Consider the following 21,024-nt stretch of genomic DNA (forward strand, 5'->3'; position numbering starts at 1 on the left):
GTCTGCATCATCCCTCCCCTTAGTGAAGACAGAGACTAAATACTAATTTTCAACATCAATGCACAAGTTACCATGTACATCTCTGATAGGCCCTACCATTTCCTTAGCTATTCTCTTGCTCTTAATGTATTGGTAAAAACATTTTTGGGTTTTCTTTGATTTTACCTGCCAATATTTTTTCATATCCTTTCTTTGCTTTCCTAATTTCCATTTTTACTTCACCCCTATACTTTCTATACTCCTCTAGGCTTTCTACACTATTAAGTCTTTTGTGGCTGGCATAATTTCTTTTTCTGCTTTATCTTGGCCTTGTATACTTCCTGATAACGAGGGGGCTCTAGATTTGGCAGTACCGCCCTTTTTTTGTGGGGACATGTCTACACTGTGCCAGTAGAATCTCACTTTTGAATGCCTCCCACCGATTTGACACTGTTTTCCCTTCTAATAGCTGTATCCAGTCCACTCTCGCCAACTCACCTTTGAGCTTCATAAAATTTGTTTACCACCAATTTAGAACTTTTACTCCTGTTCTATCTTTGTCCTTTTCCATAATGATGCTAAATCTAACTGTATTATGGTCACTACCTCCAAAATAATCCCCCACTGCTATTTCATCCACTTGCCCAGCTTCATTTCCTAAGACTAAATCTAGAATTGCACCCCCTCTTGTTGGGCTTGTTATGTGCTGGCTGAAAAAATTCTCTTGAATGCAGTTCAAGAATTTTGCACTCTTGTGCCCTTCACACTGTTCGTATCCCAATCGACATTAGGGTAGTTGAAGTCTCCAATGGTTACTGCCCTATTGTTTTTACACTCAAAAATCTGCCTACATATTTGCTCTTCTAACTCCCTTCCACTATTTGAGGGTCTATGGTACACTTCTAGAAGCATGGATGCCCCTTTTTCATTTCTGAGCTCAGCCCAAATGGCTTTACTTCTTGCCTGAAGTGACCTTGTGCTGCATGTCATCATCTGCTTGGCTTGCTGTGTAATGTCCTGGTGTGCCACCTCCCTTGCATGTCTAGCAGGATGAAGTTCTTTGCATCTCTCACAGTAACTAATGTATTTTCCTATAAGAGGCCATGGGATGTTTGCAAACTTACAGAAAGTTTCTTGTGAGTCTTTTCAACAACATGACCAGTTTCAATGTGGGCTTGTCGCACGATATCTAGGACTGCTTCCTCGGTAGCCGTGTATTTCCCATTGTTCTTGGTAACCTTGTCCACACCACCTAGAGATGTAAGCACGAAAGTTTTCAGGATGTGATATTCATCTCGTGGGAGTTTCTGTCCAGTTTTCCCACACTTGAAGACAGCAATAACCTTCTGTTCATATTCAGCAGACCACAAAACAGCACAGAACTCAATACAGTCATCCATCTTCAGTGTTTGCAGGAGTTATGCTAGTTAGTATAGATGTCTATGTTTATATACTGGTTCTACAAGAGGTGTGAATGCCATCACATTTTCATCTGGGTACAACAAAGGAAAGATGAACTTGTCACCAATGAACTGTTAAGTGTTAAAGATAAAAAACTGCGGATGCTGGAAATCCAAAACAAGAACAGAAATACCTGGAAAAACTCAGCAGGTCTGGCAGCATCGGCGGAGAAGAGCAAAGTTGACGTTTCGAGTCCTCATGACCCTTCAACAGAACTAAGTAAAAATAGGGAACCCATTTTTCCCTATTTCCCTATTTTCCCTATTTTTACTTAGTTCTGTTGAAGGGTCACGAGGACTCGAAATGTCAACTTTGCTCTTCTCCGCTAATGCTGCCAGACCTGCTGAGTTTTTCCAGGTATTTCTGTAACTGTTAAGTGTTACTTGCTATAAGAGCCTTTGAAGTCAACACCAAGTTGTTTTCACTTCCAGCATGGATTTCCACACCTTCCATCACCTGCTGTGTGAACCATTGAAGTCAAACAGGCAGATGTGAACCAGTCCTTTTGAAACTTATATTAAATTTTACACCTTCCACCAGCCACTGTGCATTTGTGGACAAACTTGCTTTCCCAAATTTACAGTGTTCATGCTGTTATTGAGCAGCTTAGTACATGATATTAAGCCTGTTCACTGCAACAGGCTTGAGCAACAACTCCACGAATAAGATTTTAAAACTCGTACGTAGCACTGGCCATTTCATGGGCCAGGATTTTCCGGTGGTCGGGCGGGCTCAGCAGACAGGCCTGGGAGTGGCCGGGAAGTCAACTGCCGTCCATGATCAGGCTCCAACCGCGATTTCATGCTGGCTGACCAGTTAACGGCCAGCCAGCATGAAACGCGCACTGCAGCGCTCAGCTCTGCTGGGGTGGGGGTGGAAGGAACGCGAGCGCAGAATTGTGTGCATGCGTAGGGGTGCGCTTCTTAAAAGTTCCCTGAGGCACAGAGCTGCCTCAGGTAGCTGAAGAATTTTGAAAATAAAAAATAAAGTTAAAAATGTTAATAATATGTCCCCTCATGTGACTGTCACATTAACAGGGACATGTTAGAAATTAGTTTGAAAATGTTTCTTTTTAATCACTGATCAAAACCCCATAAGGTTGGACAGGCAGCAAAAAAATTCATTTAATTAGATCTTTAATGGCCTTAATAGGCCTGTTAATTGTCGGCAGGAATGCTGCTGACTTCCACACCCGCCCACCAACCGAAATATAGTGTGAGCGCGCAATGACGTCGGAATGCTCACCCGACGTCATCACACATCATTTTACGCTCATTCGGGTTGGGCGCACCCCCGCCTAACGAATGCAGTATTCTGCTCATGAAATGAGCAGTCAAACTGTCTATTTCATGATCTGGGCAATGGGTTTGCCCAGTTCATGAAATGGGTTCTACCAGTGCCAAGTTCATGAAATGAGCAGTTTCACAAATTGGGTGTAACACCAGCAACTACAAGCCAGTCCGTTTAAATTTGGTGGTAGGGGAGCTTCTACAAACAATAATTTGGGACAAAATTATTAGCGTTTGGGCAAATACAGGTTAATTAATGAAAGCCAGCATGTATTTGTTAAGGACATATGATGTTTAACTAACTTGCTTAAGTCTTTTTTAAGAGGTAACAGAGAGGGTTATTGAAGGTAATGCTGGTGATGTGGTGAGCATGGACTTCCAAAAAGGTATTCGCTAAAGTTCCTCAGAACAGACTTGTGAGCAAAATTAGAACTCATGGAATAAAATGGACAGTAGCAGCATGGATACAAAATTGGCTGAGTTACAAGAAATAAAGAGTAGTGGTTAATGGATGTTATTTGGACTGGAGGAAGGTTTATGGTGGAGTCCCCCAGAAGCCAATGTTAGGATCCCATCTTCCTGAGATACTCTAGACCTTGGTGTATAGGGCATAATTTCAAAATTTGTGGACAGTACAAAACTATTGTGAACTATGCACAGGATAGTGGGGAACTTCATAAGAACATAGGTTGGTGGAATGGATGGACAAATGGCAGATGAAACTTAATGTGAAGTGATTCATTTTGGTAGGAAGAATGTGGAGACACATTATGAAATAAAGTGTGCAATTCTAAAGAGGGTGTAGGAGCAGAGGGGCCTTGGGGTATATGTGAATAAATCTTTGAAGGTGGCAGGACATGTTGAGAGAGCAGTTAATAAAGCATACAGCATCTCAGGCTTTATTAATAGGGGCATATGATACAAAAGCAAGGAAGCCACATTAAACTTGTATACTTGTAAACTGGTTCGACCTCAACTGGAGTACCGTGCTCAGTTCTGGGCACCCCACGTTAGGAAGGATGTGAAGGCATTAGAAAGAGTTCAGAGAAATAGTCATGAGAATGGTTTAAGGGATGAGTAACTTCAGTTGTCTGATAGGTTGGAGAAAATGGGACTGTTTTCCTTGGAGAAGAGAGGGTTGAGGGGAGATTTGATAGACGTATTCAAAATCATGAGGGGTCTGGACAGAATACATAGGGAGAAACTGCTCCCATAGGTGGAAGGGTTGATAGCCAGAGGGCATAGATTTAAGGTAAGTGGCTGAAGAAGCAACGGTGACATGGGAAAAGTGTTTTTCATGCAGCAAGTGGTTATGATCTGGAATGCACTGCCCGAGTGTGATAAAGGTAGGCTCAATCAAGGCTTTCAACAGAGAATTGGATTATTATCTGTAAAGGAACAATGTACAGCGCTACAGGGAGAAGGCAGGGGAGTGATACAAGATGATTTGCTTCTTCAGAGAGACAGAACAGACATGATGGTCCAAATGGCCTTTTCTGTGCTGTAACCAATCTGTGATTCTGTGATAAATGGCTTCAATAAAGTGATTCAGTTTCATAACTTCTGAAATACTACAATGGATTTTGAATAACCAATTGATAGCAAATATTTCAAGGATTGATTCTTCATGCAGCCTGAATTGAAACAAGTTTAAGCATCATTCCACCCACCATTCCCTCCCACCCCCACCCCAAATAGACTAGATTGATCATGGAGTCATTTGCCAATTGATTCAACCTAATAATAAGACAATTAACCACTGCCTATGCAAATTGAACAAAGTAATTAATTCTTGATTGAATTGAATGACCAAAGCCTCTTCCTAGAATTCTCCTGCTGACCTAATGGGTTAAAACTTGTCTGGTGACCATAAGTTTCCAGGTTTGATTTGCATCCTGTGCTGAATCAGTTTGTGTTATTGAGGGCAGCAATAGGGAAGATGCAATTGGCCTGAGGGCTCCCAGATGTTGGAGAAAATCTGCCAGGGTTTTCATTCTAGTTCACTATCCAACCAGATGAGTTATGGATGTTGAATTAGGACAGGAACATCCTCAGCTTTGATGGCTTCATTAGTTGATTAGCAAAGTGACACCACAGTTTGTACACTTGGGGAGGGTTGCCCATGGTACTGTACTCCAGCTAGAGTCACCAACTTTAATGGAAGACATGGGAAAAGATATTAAGCAAATTAAAAAACCCCATTTGAATGATGGTGCTTCGAACATTGCAGTATTTCCTTTCTACTATAAAGTATCTACCTAGATCGACTGGGGGCTACAACACACAACATCATAAAATAAAATGGCACATCTAGCATGCATTTCTTGTGAACACACTTGTCCATCTTTTGAAATGTCATACCAAATTTGTGTGTGACACTTCTATAAAATAAATATCTATGAACAGAGAATGTCAGAATCAGAATACCTGAAGTCAGAATTAACTTCACTAGTTCACTTAAAAAAAAACGAGTCAGGGATCTGGTCTGGAATATGAATTAAGATCCCAAATTCACACAACCAGTGTTTATTTATCAACAATTCAATGTGGTGCCTTAGCAAGGACAAGGCTTCAATTAACTATAGAATAGTTAATGGCACATTACATGACAACATTTGTGTCCTTATAAAATCACATATCATCCAACCTAAGTGGTTCCAACTTATTGTGAGCGATGTAGCATGAAATTTGTAACTCTCATAATAATCTTGGTCACAAAATTCCAGTGAAAAGGCTGAAATTGGATGGATCAGCCACAGTGGTAATCAGAATTTGGGGAGGAACCTAGATCTGCCAAGTTTTTGTTCTGTGCATCCAACGATCCAACTTCTTGTTAAGAGGAGCAGGTGAGTCTTCCATCATCCCTCCCCAAGTTCACTGGATGCAATTCCAAAAGCCCTTGTCATTGCATATATGATTGAATGTCTTCTTTGCCAGAGTCATAGTTTACAGATAACAGGTAAATTCAAACCTCTATGCAAGTCTCCTGTGGAGTTCTTTTTTTGTTCAAAAGCAGCTCAAGTGTCTAATAATTTTTTGTGCTTATTTCTTTATTTAGTCATAACTCTTCTCATTACAGGTTTGTACAACTCCATTGATAGTTGGATGATTGTTCCCAACATCAAGCAAAACCATTACACTGTGCATGGACTACAGTCTGGGACCAGATATATCTTTATTGTGAAGGCAATTAACCAGGCTGGCAGTCGCATCAGTGAACCGGCCAGACTGAAGACTAATAGTAAGTACTCCCTTATGATTTCTTAGCCATGTTGTTTACTCAAGACTGCACTGTTAATTAACTAGATAGAAATCATTGGTTGGCCTCATCCTTGCCGTTGACAATTAACAAACTTCAGGCCAGAATCATCCTTTTAGTTAACAAATGAATAAATCTTATTCTGATCTCATCCTCTTAGCAATGGGAAATCCTTGCCTTGTCACCCTTTTGGTTAACATAAGCAATAATGGGGTTTTGCTAAGAAAAACAGTACATAACTGAAGCATTTACAGTTCCATTTCAGTTAGCTAATCTCAGCTAGATGAGCAGTAGGCATATTAAAATTGGCACTAAGAACCCTTTGGCTAGAGAGAGGAAAAGTAGCTATAGTTTCTCCTCCTGTTGGCTATTCAGTGATTTTTGGCAGAAAGTGTTTGCGTAGATGATAATTGAGCTAGGATTAGGTATGCAATCAGCCTCCAGGGCCTAGCAAAAGTCATTTTGTAAGGCTTACTTGTTATCACTGTATACCATGTATAGTCTGAATGGAATGTATAATGATGTGTTGTGGCAATATAATAATAAAAAAAGATTTAATTTCCTCTGGTGGTGCACTGGTTGCCATGTTTGAGTTATATTCCTTTGTGTGCTGTTTAAATGCAATTAACAGATCTATTGCATTACAATTACACACAAAGGGATTTTGCATTAATACAATAACCATGTGCAACTAGGAGGAAATGAAAACTCTCACCAGACTTTCCCCATCAGGACCCTTTTGAAGAGCATTCAAAAGGAATGTGAACTTTTAGTGTTAGTTTTAATGTTTATTTATCTTAAAAGTCTCCTTCACATAGTAAATTTAATGAAGTAATCAAAGGCTTGATGTTTTTACTCAGGAACTGTTTTAGTACTGTTTATATTGTGGGGTCAAATTTCAGAACATCGAGTCACAGAATAGTACAGCACAGGAGGCCATTCATACATAAAACATAATAGAGAAGTGGTTGAGACCTGGCAATGCGAGGGAAATGGATTTATGCACTCAATTCAAATGAGACATCACGGAAACATTTCTCAACTATGTCTACTGATATTGGTTGTTGTTTAAAGCAAAAATATTCAAAAAATAGAAATGAAGTAAGAATTCTGCTTCTGTTTTTTTTCCTCCTTTCTCTCTTTTCTTGAAAAAGTCAACTCAATTTCACAGGTTAGCAGCGCAATGGTAACTCACCCTATTCTTTACGTGCAAGTGTCCGCCAGCTGTTCAATCTTGAGGAAGTGACATTGTCAATATCAATTCTGTAATCACCTGATGGTTAGATGTCATTCCAAAGAGAATCACTTGATAGATATCAGAAGCAGGAATTAGGGCTGATTTTACTCCTTAGCCAGGCTATGGAGGCCAATCTCGATTATTGTTACAATAAAATAGTAAGTAGTACAGCTCAAAACGAGGATCAAACCTTGGACCTTTTAGCTGTATGACTAAGTGTTACACTGGGACGTGCTTTTAACTACATGGCTGTCCAGTTCAACAGCCTGTTTAAACATTCAGTAACTCCATCTTAAAAAAAATTGTTTCTTAGTCCGGGAAGGTGCCAGGTTCAATCCCTGGTCTATGCCGAGTTAAATGATCTCAGTCAGGATGGTGTAGTCAAACTCCATGTACACTCATTTGGAGAGTGTAAAAATCAGGCTGGAGTCTTGCTTCTAATGAATCTCCAATTTGTGGGCCTTTGAAAGATAAAATTTGTATCTCGAGAGTGCCTTTCACCACCAAAGAAGAACGCAAAGTGCTTCAATGAAGTACTTTTGAAATGTAGTCACTCTTGTGAAGGTAGGGCTGTTTCAGCTGTGATGCTCTTTGTATTCAAATACAATGGGGAGGTGGTGGCGTAGTGGTATTGTTGGTGGACTGGTAATCCAGAGACCCAGGGCAATGCTCTGGGGACTTGGGTTTGAATTCGGCCACGGCAGATGATGGAATTTGAATTCTGTAAAATACCTGGAATTAAAAGTCTAATGATGACCATGAAACCATTGTCGACTGTTGCAAAAACCCATCTGGTTCACTAATGTCCTTTAGGGAAGGAAATCTGCCATCCTTACCTGGTCTATATGTGACTCTAGACCCACAGCAATGTGGTTGGCTCTGAACAAGGGCAGTTAGGGATGGGCAATAAATGTTGGCCTAGACAGTGATGCCCACATCCCATGAATGAATTAAAAAAAAATAAATAACCTGATGACACTCAATGCATAGGATAACATATGAGGAAAGGTTGCTTGCACTGGACAGCACTGAATCAACACCTATGGATCCACAGATGCTCACTGCAGTGCTGAGGGAGTGCTATATTACTCTTTTTCCTTTGACTAAACAGAGACCATGGTTGCTTTCCCAGATGCATGTAAAAGATGCATTGGCAGTGTTTGAAGAATGGAGTAAAGAATTGGGGAATCCCATGATGTACTGGCCGAAACCTATCACTCAATCACAAATGATTATCTGGTCATGTATTTCATTGCAATTTTTGAGACCTTGCTGGGTTGAAATTAGCTCCTGTGCTTACCGACATTACAATAGTGATTACATTTCAAAATCTGCTCTATTGCTTGCAGAGTGCTTTGGGAGGTGTTTTATAAATGCCAGTTCCATCTTTACTTGAAAAAAATGGGGTGGAAAATATTTGTATATAATGCAAGGATTGTAGCTTTTCTAAAATTATTTACCAGTGTCCCAGAATAGTGTATGAGTCAGGAATTCAGTACAGTAAGAGTGAATCAGGCAGATTTCGTCCCTTGAAATTGTGGGCTGAATTTTCCCGGTCCCGGGGTGGTGGGCTTTGAGGTGGGTTGGCGGGGGTTGGGGTGGGGGGTGGGGGTGTTGGGGTTCCAGGCTAGTGAAGACCTGAGTCAGGACAGCTCGCCAATGGATTTTTGCCACCAGGGAAGTTTCCTAATGGCTGACTGGGATGAATATCGGCTGGCGATACCAAGGAGGTGGGCAGCCAATTTAAATAATAAAGGTCCCAACCAAGTGGCAATTTAGAGAGCCCAGTGGCGTTTTGTCAGTGGATGGGGTAGTCCTCCACCAAATGAGGAGGCTGCCACCTCAATGAATGCAGCAGGCTGGCAGGGCCATTGGATCCAGAGACTCCATCACCCAAAAAAGGGGCCTCCACACACAACCACCCCCGCACCCCCCCCCGCCCCCCCCAACCCCTCGATACCACTGAGGGCACCTCCAGTTTTAGGCCTTGAGGTCTCCTGACTGCCTCAGTTGCACCCACCTCTCCTGGTGTGATTGCCAGGGCTCTAGAGCTGGCAGCCCTGTGTTTGAGCCGGCTACAGCATTGGGAGTGTGCTGTCATTCTTAATTTGATGGTGAGCAGGGCCAATTAGGCCCGTATCCCAGCGAGTCCAGGATTAGCATTCATTGTCCTGAAGCCCATTGGAAAAACTTGTCCTGTGTACCTGAATCAGGTCTCTATTTGAATCAACAGCACATCTATTTGGAGCTGGCTCTGGAACAAAATATCAACGTGACATCAAATGATCAGATATCTTGGCAGGTTAATCTCAGGAAGAACACCAACAATCAAAGTAGTTATGACAGGAGCTTTGTTGCCTAGCTGAGAAGGTATCACACACTGAGGGATTAGAATTGCCGAATCCCTTCCAATATTGATGTAGTCATGTTCATGTGAAGGAATCTAACTTACTACTTATATTCAAGCACATGTATATTGGGGAACTGTTGCTATGGAGGCTGTTTGTATTCTGCATTCTATTTTGTTTATTATCACAAGTTGGAGTAGACAGCACCATTCTCAAAGGAGAGCTGACTGAATTGTCAAAATCATAAAAATTAAACTGTTTAAAATTACAATCATGACTTCAATTTGCTGACTGCTAATTTATTCCAATGTTGGGCATAGTACCTATCTAATAGTAACGTAAATGCAACATTGCTGGCCCATGCAAGACACACCTCTGACCTGAAAAAGTGGCCTCCAATATTATGTTACAAGTGTTTTTTTTTTAATCCAGTATGACAAAGAAGTATCATCTGCTGAACTGTGTCTCTGTGATATTGGGGTCGATATTATTGTTTTATGCTAGCGCTGGAGTCTAAGGGCGGAATATTACGCTGGTGTGAGGAAACACCAAGTGTCACTACGTGCTGAGGTTCTACCTGTCCCCGGTGTTGCGAAGGATGGGTCTGGCCACGCTGCCGCGGAACGCTCCAAGTAGTTGGACCGTGCCGTACCACCTGTCCCTGGTGGAAAAATTTATGCAGAAAAACACCTTTGACCACAAGTCCATCAGGCAGTGGTCAGCACGTAACGTCCTAGAGGCCCTGAGGGATAAGGAGAGGGTGGACCCTGTGGGATGGTTCCCCGAGCAGACTGTCAAAGTCATTTGGCAGAATGCCTCATCGCCAGAACTTTCCAACAAGCACCAAGACGTAGCTTGGCTGGTGGTGAGAAAGGCCCTCCCCGTCAGATCCTTCCTACACGTCAGGAGGCTCACCCCCTCTGCACGTTGCCCTCGAGGTGGCTGTGGTGGGGAAGAGACCGTTGTTCACCTCCTTGTGGATTGTGCCTTTGCAAAGAAAGTCTGGAGAGAGATGCAGTGGTTGCTGTCGAGGTTCATCCCGAGCAGTTCTGTGACACAGGACTCTGTGCTCTACGGGCTGTTCCCAGGGACACACACCGAGACAAACATCAACTGCAGCTGGAGGATCATCAACTCGGTGAAAGACGCGCTTTGGTCTGCCCGAAACTTGTTGGTCTTCCAGCGCAAAGAGTTGTCCCCGACCGATTGTTGCGGACTGGCACAATCCAAAGTCCAGGACTACGTGCTGAGGGACGCACTAAAGCTTGGGGCAGCTGCCGCAAAGGCGCAATGGGGAAGGGTCGCTGTCTAAGACCTTTCTACCACAGCGCACCGAGAGACTGGGAACTGTTTAGAGCCCCTCGGGCTGTACAGATCAAAATGAAAGGCTGTAAATGATTGTAATATTGTTTGTACTGATGCACCTGGTGATACATCTTGTAAAAGTGTAACCTGGATTGTACCCTTGTAATGTTGTTTTTGAAATGGTTTGGAATGTGATTGAAGATATTTTATGAATAAAGTATATTTTTACAAAAAAAAAAAAAAAATTACGCTGGTGTGAGGACTTGCAGGTCCGAGCGCAACCCCAGGAACCCCTGATTCTGTTCCTGGAGCTGCCTCTCCATGAGGGTTGCCACTCTCTCAATGGAGGAGGCAGTGCGCTCGGCCATGAGGGTCAACGCCGTGCTCAACCTCCGCATGGACTCCTCCACAACAGAGGCCATGGCACGCATACCCTAATAGATCTCTGCCAGATCCTCCCACTGGACATCCAGCATCTGCCACCTAATGGATGACTCCAGAGGCTCATCTTCTGCCTTCAACCCAGCATCATCCTGGTCTCCAGCAGCACTCCGATTGCCGGCACCCTGGGCACTCTCTGCCTCCGCCTGCACCTCAAGCAAGTGTGAACTGGTCTCACCAATGTGCACTGACAATGTAGCCAAGGAGCTAATGCCCACCGAGGTGCTGGTTTCTGTGCTGGTGCCTGGCTCAGAGAGCGGGTGTGACGCAAGTGCAGATGAAGCCTGGTGACTCTCTGACATCAGGGCTGGCCCTTCGGGGTCCTGCGATTGAGTGCTTGCTGTCAAATCTAAGTGAGAACAAGGACTTCGCAATGTCACTGTGCATGCCAGGCACCCTGCTGAGACAATGGAAATCTGCATTGTCGTGCCATTGTCTTTCAATGATCAATGGGGACTCCAGGTTTGAGGCTGCCATCAATGAAGAGACTACACTAGAATGGTTGCACAATCCAAAACTCTCTGTTCATTGTGTTTTTACCTTTGCCTGACACCCCAGCCTCTCCACGCCCGGTTGCACAGAGAGCATGCCAGCTCTCCAGCTCAAGGGCGTCTTGCTTGAACCTGGTCAGCAACAGGTTGGGCAGGCCTCCACCTGTATGTCCCCTCTCTGATTGGTTATGGCTTGTCTTCTCCTCAAAGGATTGATCCTCAAAAGAGCATTGATTAGTCCACTCTCTACCTGCAGCGCCATTGCAGCCTGGCCAAACCCACCTGAGGAACACCTTGCAGGGCACATCCTAGTCGTGGTCCTCAAGCCACAAGGCACTCAGTCCAAGCAGCCAGAGCTCACCCCCTTGGCCAGCTCTCAGACTCTAGCACCCCTGTGCTCCATAGGGCGACGGCCAGCCCTTAACACTTCACCACACTGATGCATGCCAACATGGTACTCACCCTTCTTGAGCGCAGCAGGTCATTGAACCTTTTGTGGCTCTGCACCTATGCATGCCGCACAAAATCATGGCTGCTGACCTGCGCTGCCACCTCCTCCCAGTCTCTCTTTGTCAGGTGTGGTGGCCTCCTCCTTCTGTCTGTTGGTACAAGGGTGGCCCTCCTGGCAGCCAACTCCTCCAGGAGCATGGCAAGGCACTCGTCCGAAAAGTGGGAGGCCAAGTGCCCACCCAACCTGCCCTCCCGCCTGGCGTCTCCAACCACTGCCGAGGCTATAGGTACCGTCTCCGCACCGCAGACTGTATGCTTCTTCACTGGCAGTCTTCAAGGTGCTGCCATTGCCATTTTTAAACTGCCTGCCGGGTTGCCATTGGACCCAGTGCACGACACGCCCCCACCCGCACCCGGCCCTTCCCGACCATTGGGAAGCCGCGTTTCACGCTGGGCGGGCCTTAATTGGCCAGCCAGTGTGAAATTGCGGTCGTGGGCTGATCGTGGGCGGCAGCCCATTTCCCGGCCTATACCGGGCCTGCCAATCGTGCCCGCCCGCTGACCTGAAAATTCTGTCCTAGGTTTCTGCTGGTGTCAACACTATTAAACTGCAACCAAGTCAACAACAAAACAGAGCCAACTGTCTGGCATTAACAGCATATGGTGTGCTACCTGGCTCACTAAATGAACTGTCATTGACAGTTTGTTGGTACATATGGCATACCCAATAATCTGGCATTGATAGGTCTTGGATTTACAAGGATGTATACCCCATAGCCTGGCATTGGTAGAAAGTTTCTAACACATCATATCCATTGACAGTAATAGAAACAGAAAACGCTGTAAATATACAGCAGGTCAGGCAGCATCTGTGGGGAGAGAAGCAGAGTTAATGTTTCCAGTCAGTGACCTTTCATCATATTTCCTGCATTTTCTGTTTTTAGTTCAGATTTCCAGCAGCTGCAGTATTTTGCTTTTATGGCCATTGACAGTTGTTTGTATCAAATTACATACCTTGGGCTGGATCATATACCAGGGACAAGGTCCCTGCCCCCCCAGCTTAGAAGTTGGAGGCGAGCCCACCTATGCTTGGCTGGCTGAACCTCCAGCCACTTAACAGCCAGGCTGGAGGGCTGGGATCATCAGAAAGGTGGGGAAAATGACCTTGGGACGAGGGGGAAGGGCCTGCCATGGGCACAGGGAGCCTGAAAAGGAGGCGTTTCCACCTTGCCCAGCCACCAGTCTGCCAGCTTTCACCTGGCAGGCTGGGCACTTGGCTCCAGTCTCTCCCACCACAGGTAAAATCCCAGCAGCAGCAGAAGGAGGTTCTTAAGTGGCCATTAATTGGCCACCTAAGGACCTTATTTGGTCCACAGGGGAGTGGGCCACCTGACACTCTACTGCCACTGGTAAAATTGCAGTAGGGTTGGGAAGGGGCAGGTAGGCAGCAGGCATGGCGCCACTGCCATGGCACCCAATTTGCAGCACCCCCACCTGCCATCCCACCCCTGGTGGTGAGGTGTTGGGGTGGGGGGTGTGCACTGTAAAACTCCAGCCCTTATCCCTTTCTATTTTCATCAATTCCACTTATTTTACTCTTTAAGAGTTATTCTTGAGTTTCCAGAATGGAGAATGAGGCTGCTGTTGCATTGCAGCTAACATGCTGAAAAGTAAGGAGGAATTTAGACATAGGATTAGTGCTGGAACAACAGAGCAGAAGGACAGATTAGGGTGTATGACCCAAGTTCTTTATATAAATGCACGGAGTATAAGGGACTAACTGATAACAAATTCAGCTTGGAGGGTATGATATGCATGGTTCATGGTTGCAAGGTCAGGACAGGAACTAAATATGTCAGGTTAAGGTCTAGAGGAAATATAGAGAAACTATAAAGGAGGGGAGGACCCTTAATGATTAAGGATGTAATCATTTCAAAGATGAGAGAGTTAGCAGGCAGTGGAAGCCATATGGGTAGAATTAAGAAATAAAAAAGATTTAAGATTGTAGTGGAAGTTGTGTATAGAGCCCTGGGAGAAATGGGTGCCCTTTAAATATAGTGCCCTGACCTACGACTCGTAACGGCAGGGTCATCGACTTCCTGCCCACCCCTGCCGCATGATTGGCCAGGCATCTCAATCATTAATACCTAATTGTTAGGCTACTGCACAAATCCATATGACCAGCTGCCCTGCCCAAGAACTGAAATCCCCCACACTTCCATCCCACCATCGACATACTCGACATTACAAGATTCGTGCCAGGGAGTGGGCAGGAAAGTGGAATTGAGACAGAAGATCAGCTTTGATCATACTAAATAGTGGAGCAGGCTCTTGGAGCTGCATGGTCTACTCCTGCTCCTATTTCTTATATTCTTATGTCCAAGTTTGCTGATGACACAAGGATAAGTAGCATTGTAAGCAGTTTAGTTGGAAGCATAAAATTATTAAGAGCAGTCAATAGATTAACTGAATAGGTAAAACTGTGGCAAATGGATTTAAATCTGGGCAAATGTGCAGTCACCTTGGATCCAAAAAGATAGAACAAAGTACTTTCTAGATGGTGAAAAATTAAAAACAGTGGAGGCCCAAAGAGAATTAAGGGTCCATGTAAATAGATCATTAAAATGTAATGAACAGGTACAAAAGTAATCAAAAAGATTCATGGAATGCTGGCCTTTATAGACAACTAGGGTACGAGGGGCTGGAAGATATGCTACAACTGTGCAAAGTCCTGGTTAGACCATACCTGGAGTACTGCAAGAAGTTCTGGGCAACTTACAAAGGATGTATTGGCCATGTAGCTAGTGCAGCGTAGATTTACAGGAATGGTATGCTTGGACTCCAAAGTGTTAAATTACAAGGAGAGATGATTAAACAACTGAGGGTTCTATTCACTGAAATTTAGAAGCTACAATGCAACAGCAGCCTCATTCTCCATTTTGAAAACTCAAGAATAACTTTTAAAAAGTAAAATAAGTGGAATTGATGAAAATAGGAAGGAGTGATTTGATCAAAATTTTCAAGATATTAAGAGAAATAGGGCGAATACAGAGAAACTATTACTGCTGGCTGCAGAATCTAGGATTAGGAGGCTAACTAGTCTAAAAATTAGAACCTTTCAGGAGTGAAATTAGGAAATACTTCTACGCACACCGGGCAATATTTAATGTCCTTCCCTGTGGCGAGTATGTAGGCAAGGAGGGCATTTAATTGGGCAGGATGGTAGTGGGTGGGGACCCCTCCGCCACCCCAATTAAGTCTGTGGCAGGAAGGCCCATGGATGGCCTTGCCACCTCACCATCAATTAAGGCCCTTAGCTGGGCAATTAATGCCCGCTTAAGGGCCTCATCCTACCACCTTTGGTTTTAAACCAACAGCAGGCAGGCCTGTCACCAATCAGTGACCATGACAAGCACAACTGTGCAGGTTCCTTGTGATCTCCCAGAGGGTGTCCCTTGTTCAAAGGCACTCAGTGCCTGATCAAGGGACTTGACATCACAAAGCAGGGGGACCCACAAACAGGCAGCCTCTGCCCTTGCTACTGGCCCCTCTACACTACCCTCCCCCGTGGCCTCCAAACCACAAAACCTCTCCCGCTATCACTGGCCTGGGTCACTCCGCAATCCTGGGCCTCTGCTGGGTTTACTTCCCACAGCAGCCACCACCTCCCCAGTAGCACTACTGAGCAAAAGAGCCGCCATCCTCTGATTGGCCAGCAGCTCTTAGCTGGCAGGACTTCCCACCCTCGGGGCCCTGATCCCATGGAATGCCTGCCGATAGCCGGTTATTAAAGAAGGGAACCAAAGTTTCTCGCCGGCTCTCCAGCCAACAGCCAAGTCCCCTGCAACTTCCATAAAATTCCCCCTAAAGGGAAATTGTTAATTTTAAAACTGATGTTAATAGATTTTTGATAACCAAACATAGCAAGGGATATGGGACAAAAGTGGCTATATTTATTTCAGTGGCAGGTCAGCCATGATCTCACTAAGTGGCACAACAGATTCGAAGGCTAAATGGCCCATTCCTGGTCCTATGCTGTTAAGGGCTGGGAGTTATAAATGAAAAGTAAATAAGAAAGAAATAACATGAAGGAAATCAATCCCTTTCTGTAGATCTACTTAAATATACACATGTGGAAACCCTTTTGTTATTGTAACTGAAGCTGGGGTTCAAATGTCATCAAGTTGTTGAAGTGATGTAACTATCATTAGTGCTGATCTTTAACTGATACCAATAGATTATAAATGAAGTGCAAAGAACAGTCAAGCTCATAGTAATGTTAGTTGAAAGGTAATGCAGTGTTAATGGCGACTGTTTGTTTAAATTTACATTTTTGTTCTCGGCATGCATTTTCCAGGTCAACCATTCAAACTGGATCCCAAAACTGCTCACAAGAAGTTGAAGCTGTCCAATGATGGCCTGGCTATGGAACGGGATGAGAATTCCATGAAGAAAAGCCATACCCCCGAGCGGTTTAGCAGCCAAGGGAGCTACGGGGCATTGGGGAATGTATTCATCGACAGTGGCTGCCATTACTGGGAAGTCCTACTTGGTGGATGCACATGGTACAGAGTTTTGAATGATTAACATCAAACATCTCCACCCATACCTCTTTTATAAAGTTATAAACAATGTGGATTTAAAATTTTTGATAGACTCTGCTCCCAACTCTCACCCCTCTTCAGTTTTTAGCTTAAGGTAACAAGTCATACTGTAGCATGTTAAGCAGCCCTCCGTTACCTCAACCAAATAGCAATTCTTCACGTTAATCTGCATGTAACATCCTGGCATTTGAGGCTCTGTATCACATTATACAGTGCACTTATCCACAGCCATTAAGGGAGCTTCTTTTCATTCATATTTTTTCACCTTCTGGCAATCTTAAAAAATAGTTTAAACAGGAAAAGCTGATAACAGCAGGATGAAAGAATTGACCATCTACCATCACTAATGGAACTATAGAGGGAAAATTTAAACCTAAACAAAATAGGTGGGACTGGGTTGAAAGGAGGATTTTGGTGTGGGGCGGATGGGTCAAAGTCTAAAAATTCTGTTTCCCAATCCAAACTCACCACAAACCCCACCCCCGCACCCGTTTCCACCACCCATTTCCAGCATCACCTGAAGCCAAAAGGTAGGGGAAGCCAACACGGTCCTTGGTACTTGAAATATGATAATAAGGCTGTGAGCCTCATACTTATTCAGCTTTCCAACTTTAATTCTGGTTGATCAGGTTTTCTAAAGGCAGAATATTACAGGGTGGGGTGGAGATGCAGCAGTGGTAGGGCTGCCTGGCCAGGGCCCTGGACTTACCTGTTTCCAGGGACCCATTGGGCCTTATTCTGCTTCCTCATTGCAGCCCCAGCAGCTCCTACTAATGCGCTCTTGGTGCTGCTGGGGCTGATGGAGCTGCTGGCCAATCTGCTTGGCCGTAGCCCCTGAGGTTGGGGCTTCCTCTGTAGTGAAGGGCGGACGTCCCACTCTGCCCGTGTTTAGCCTGCCCACAGCACTTTATGGTTGCAGGCCGGGCTGGAGTGGAGCTGTCTCTGCTTCCATGGAGGACGAACCATGCGCCCCCCACCACCGCCCTCCAATTGGCTTGGTAACAAGCCTAGTTGACCTTTGATTAATATTTAAATATGGTGAACAGGCTGCCGATTTTGGTGCACGCCCACTCCCCTGTATTAGGGGGTGAGCTCGGGGGTGGAAGGGAAGTCATGTTCCGCTGCAGAAAACACACCTGGCGGGGGCACATAAAATGCAGCCCTAACTGTTGGGAAGCACAGCAGCTTCATTGAGGATTCAGGAGGTGAATGTCCATACACCTACCTCCTGGACCCAGGTGCCTACCTGAGGAATCTCTGCGATCAGACACCACTCCCACCCAACAACCTTCTCTTAACAGCATCAGATCCCACAATGAGAACTCCAAACCCCCATTCCTGACACCACCACCACCAGGTCTCCCAATTTCCCCCCACTCACCAGCCCCCAACCTCCCAACCCAGGCTTGCAGTCTTCATCACAATCTGGAACCTCATGGCCAAGTGGTTGAGCATATCCTTCACTCTAGCATTACCAACAAGCCAATGAAACAACCCTGGTGTAATGAGAAGTGTAGGAGAGCATGCTGTGGGGCAGAATCAGGCTTACCTAAAAATGAGGTACAAACCTAGTGAAACTACAATACAAGACAACATGCATGCCAAACAGCGGAAGCAGCACACGATAGACAGAAGGAGCGATCCCGTAACCAACAGATCAGATCAAAGCTCTGCCGTCCTGTCCTCTTTCACACCACTAGCTAGAAATGCTAGCAAATTGAAGACTAATAATTGGGAAAGGCTATATGACTTTTCATTCTGTTTCTATCTCTCCAGGTATTCCATTGGCATTTCCTATAAATCAGCCCCGAAGAATGAGTGGAATGGAAAGAATTCATCCTCTTGGGTATTCTCGCGCTGCAATAACAACTTTGCTGTCAGGCACAGTGGCAAAGAGATGTCAGTGGATGCTAGCCATCAGCTGCGGAGGCTTGGTGTCCTCCTAGACTACGATGGTAACACACTATCATTCTACGATGCCATGAACACGCATCACCTGCACACATTTGACATTTCTTTTGCTCTACCTGTGTGCCCCACATTTACAATCTGGAACAAATCATTAATGATCCTGTCAGGGCTCCCTGTCCCGGACCCATTAGACTGCTTGGAGCAGCAGCAGGAGTGCATTTGTAGACCCCAGGAATCTCCTTACATGTCAGGGATAAAAGTCAGTCAATAAAGGCCAGACTGAAATGGAGCCCTGACCCATCCACTATTCCCCTACACCCCAAAAATTACATTATGCCAGGCAGGGCTAGACTATGCATTGTGCCCCCTCAAGATAGCACAAGAGCCGCCTTACACAGAATGACTACTATTATATGAATTTATAAATTATTTATGATAAATATGTTCACAGATTATCATTGGAGAGAGATTGTATTCCAAATGCACTTTCAAGACATGCTTTTAGATTATGGAAAGCTGTTTTTAATATGTCAAAGCTGGAAGAAGATATATTAAGTAGATCTGAAGATGTGGCTTCTTCAATTTCTAGAAACTCGTGTATTGTACACTAGACACACCTAACTACGAGAGTCTGAAACAAATTGTTGTTCTTGTTTGCTGAGAGAATCATCTGCACCACAGAGAAGAGAGCTTCTCATAGTGAAAGGAGAATGATTCCACCCTTCATGTGTCACTTACAGTACTGCAGTCACCATGAAGGGATCATCAGGAGTTGCTGTAAGGTGACAGACAAGGTGTACAGAGAACAGAGACAGCAAGCATGTTTAGACAGTGCCTCAATTTCATCAAGAAATTTGTCCTGATATATTCATGGATTCATTATATTGTCATCTTTGTTGGTATTGTTTGTGAATGAAGAAAATTCCATTCAAGGATGTGTATAAGAACCATGCTGTTGATATATGGAACTTTAACTGGTCTGTGTAATGTTAAAACGTTAAAAATGGTATAAATATTTAATGACAAACTGGTTGTTTGTACTTCACCGAATTTGAAAAGAGGGATTATTTTCCTAGCTGTTGTTATTTTTGAAAATGGAAGAAATTTCATTGCAACTAGGTATGATTCTAGTTTAAAATGTAAAGGAATGTATTAAAGGGTGGAGTCTGCAAAATTCAGATACTCGTGAGGGGGAAATCAGCAATCACAATCCGACAGCCTGGCATCCAGACCTCCAAGGAACACAAACATCTTTCCAATTTAGCAAAATCTTCTCCTTCCCTCCACATTCACATCACAAGGGAACACACAGGTATTCACCTCCACATCATCAGGGATCCAAGCACAGGCACCCATGCCCTGTAGATTTCTAACTAAAACAAGATATGTCCTCCAACTTAGATTTTTAGGAAAGCCAAGTGCTTACTGCACCGCTAAACTACTAAAGATAAAACCATAAATACATACTGTGTATGTAAACATACCAGAGTCAAACAGTGATCAGTGCTCCCCACCCTAGTATACAAGGATTGAAACATAAAATTCATTTTAGCTTAAGAATGTTAGCATGACATTGGTATACATCTAGTAGCCACACAAGTGCAGAGACACAAATGTTTCCATGTATCTAACATGCCATAGAAGCAGAAATAGAAAATGGAGGCTAATGGATGGAAATGATTTGTTCTTCTGGTTACTGTGCTTTTAATTGAAAAACAAAATTAAAATGGGTCCACCCAGTTCCAAAGTACCTAAATAGAGAATAAAATCATGGCTTGGTCACCATTTCTATACTGAAGTCATATTTGATACAAAAGCTGAATATAAATAGAAAACAGTAAGAATTTGTAAAAGAAATTAGGTTGACTCACATGCTGATCAGACAACAGGCTTATACATCAGGGCCCTATATTTAAATCATAGGATAGTTGATGAACATGTTTGTGTATGTGAAATGGATTTGGACATTCTTAACCCAGATCCAAATTTTAGGGATCACAGAACAGTGCCTCAAATGCTGCACAAAAATTGGCAATCTCACCTAAAGACATCGGGTGGTGTAGGACCAAGGTATGCATCATACTAATGCAGTTTACTTTTTTGGATTTGTTCATGGGGGATGTGTGTGTCACCAGCTAGGCCAGCATTTATTGCCCATCCCTAATTGCCCTTGAGAAGGTGGTTGGGAGCTGCCTTCTTGAACCACTACAGTCCATGTGGTGTAGGTACACCCACAGTGCTGTTAGGGA

The 21,024-nt window shown here is 44.1% G+C and overlaps 1 protein-coding gene across 3 annotated transcripts in view; it reads left to right on the plus strand.

Annotated features, from left to right (window-relative positions):
• Positions 1–20,562, plus strand: part of mid2 (midline 2) — a 274,644-nt gene extending 254,082 nt beyond the window's left edge. For all 3 annotated transcript variants that reach the window (XM_078547035.1, XM_078547034.1, XM_078547036.1), the window contains exons 8-10: positions 5,809–5,970; positions 16,618–16,825; positions 18,641–20,562. In XM_078547035.1, the coding sequence (XP_078403161.1) occupies positions 5,809–5,970; positions 16,618–16,825; positions 18,641–19,046 (776 nt within the window). In that variant the 3' untranslated portion in view covers positions 19,047–20,562. The remainder of the gene's footprint in view (positions 1–5,808; positions 5,971–16,617; positions 16,826–18,640) is intronic.
• The last annotated feature ends 462 nt before the right edge of the window (positions 20,563–21,024 follow it).

This window comes from Cetorhinus maximus, chromosome 8 (genome assembly GCF_964194155.1).
Source record: "Cetorhinus maximus chromosome 8, sCetMax3.hap1.1, whole genome shotgun sequence".
Lineage (NCBI taxonomy): Eukaryota > Metazoa > Chordata > Chondrichthyes > Lamniformes > Cetorhinidae > Cetorhinus > Cetorhinus maximus.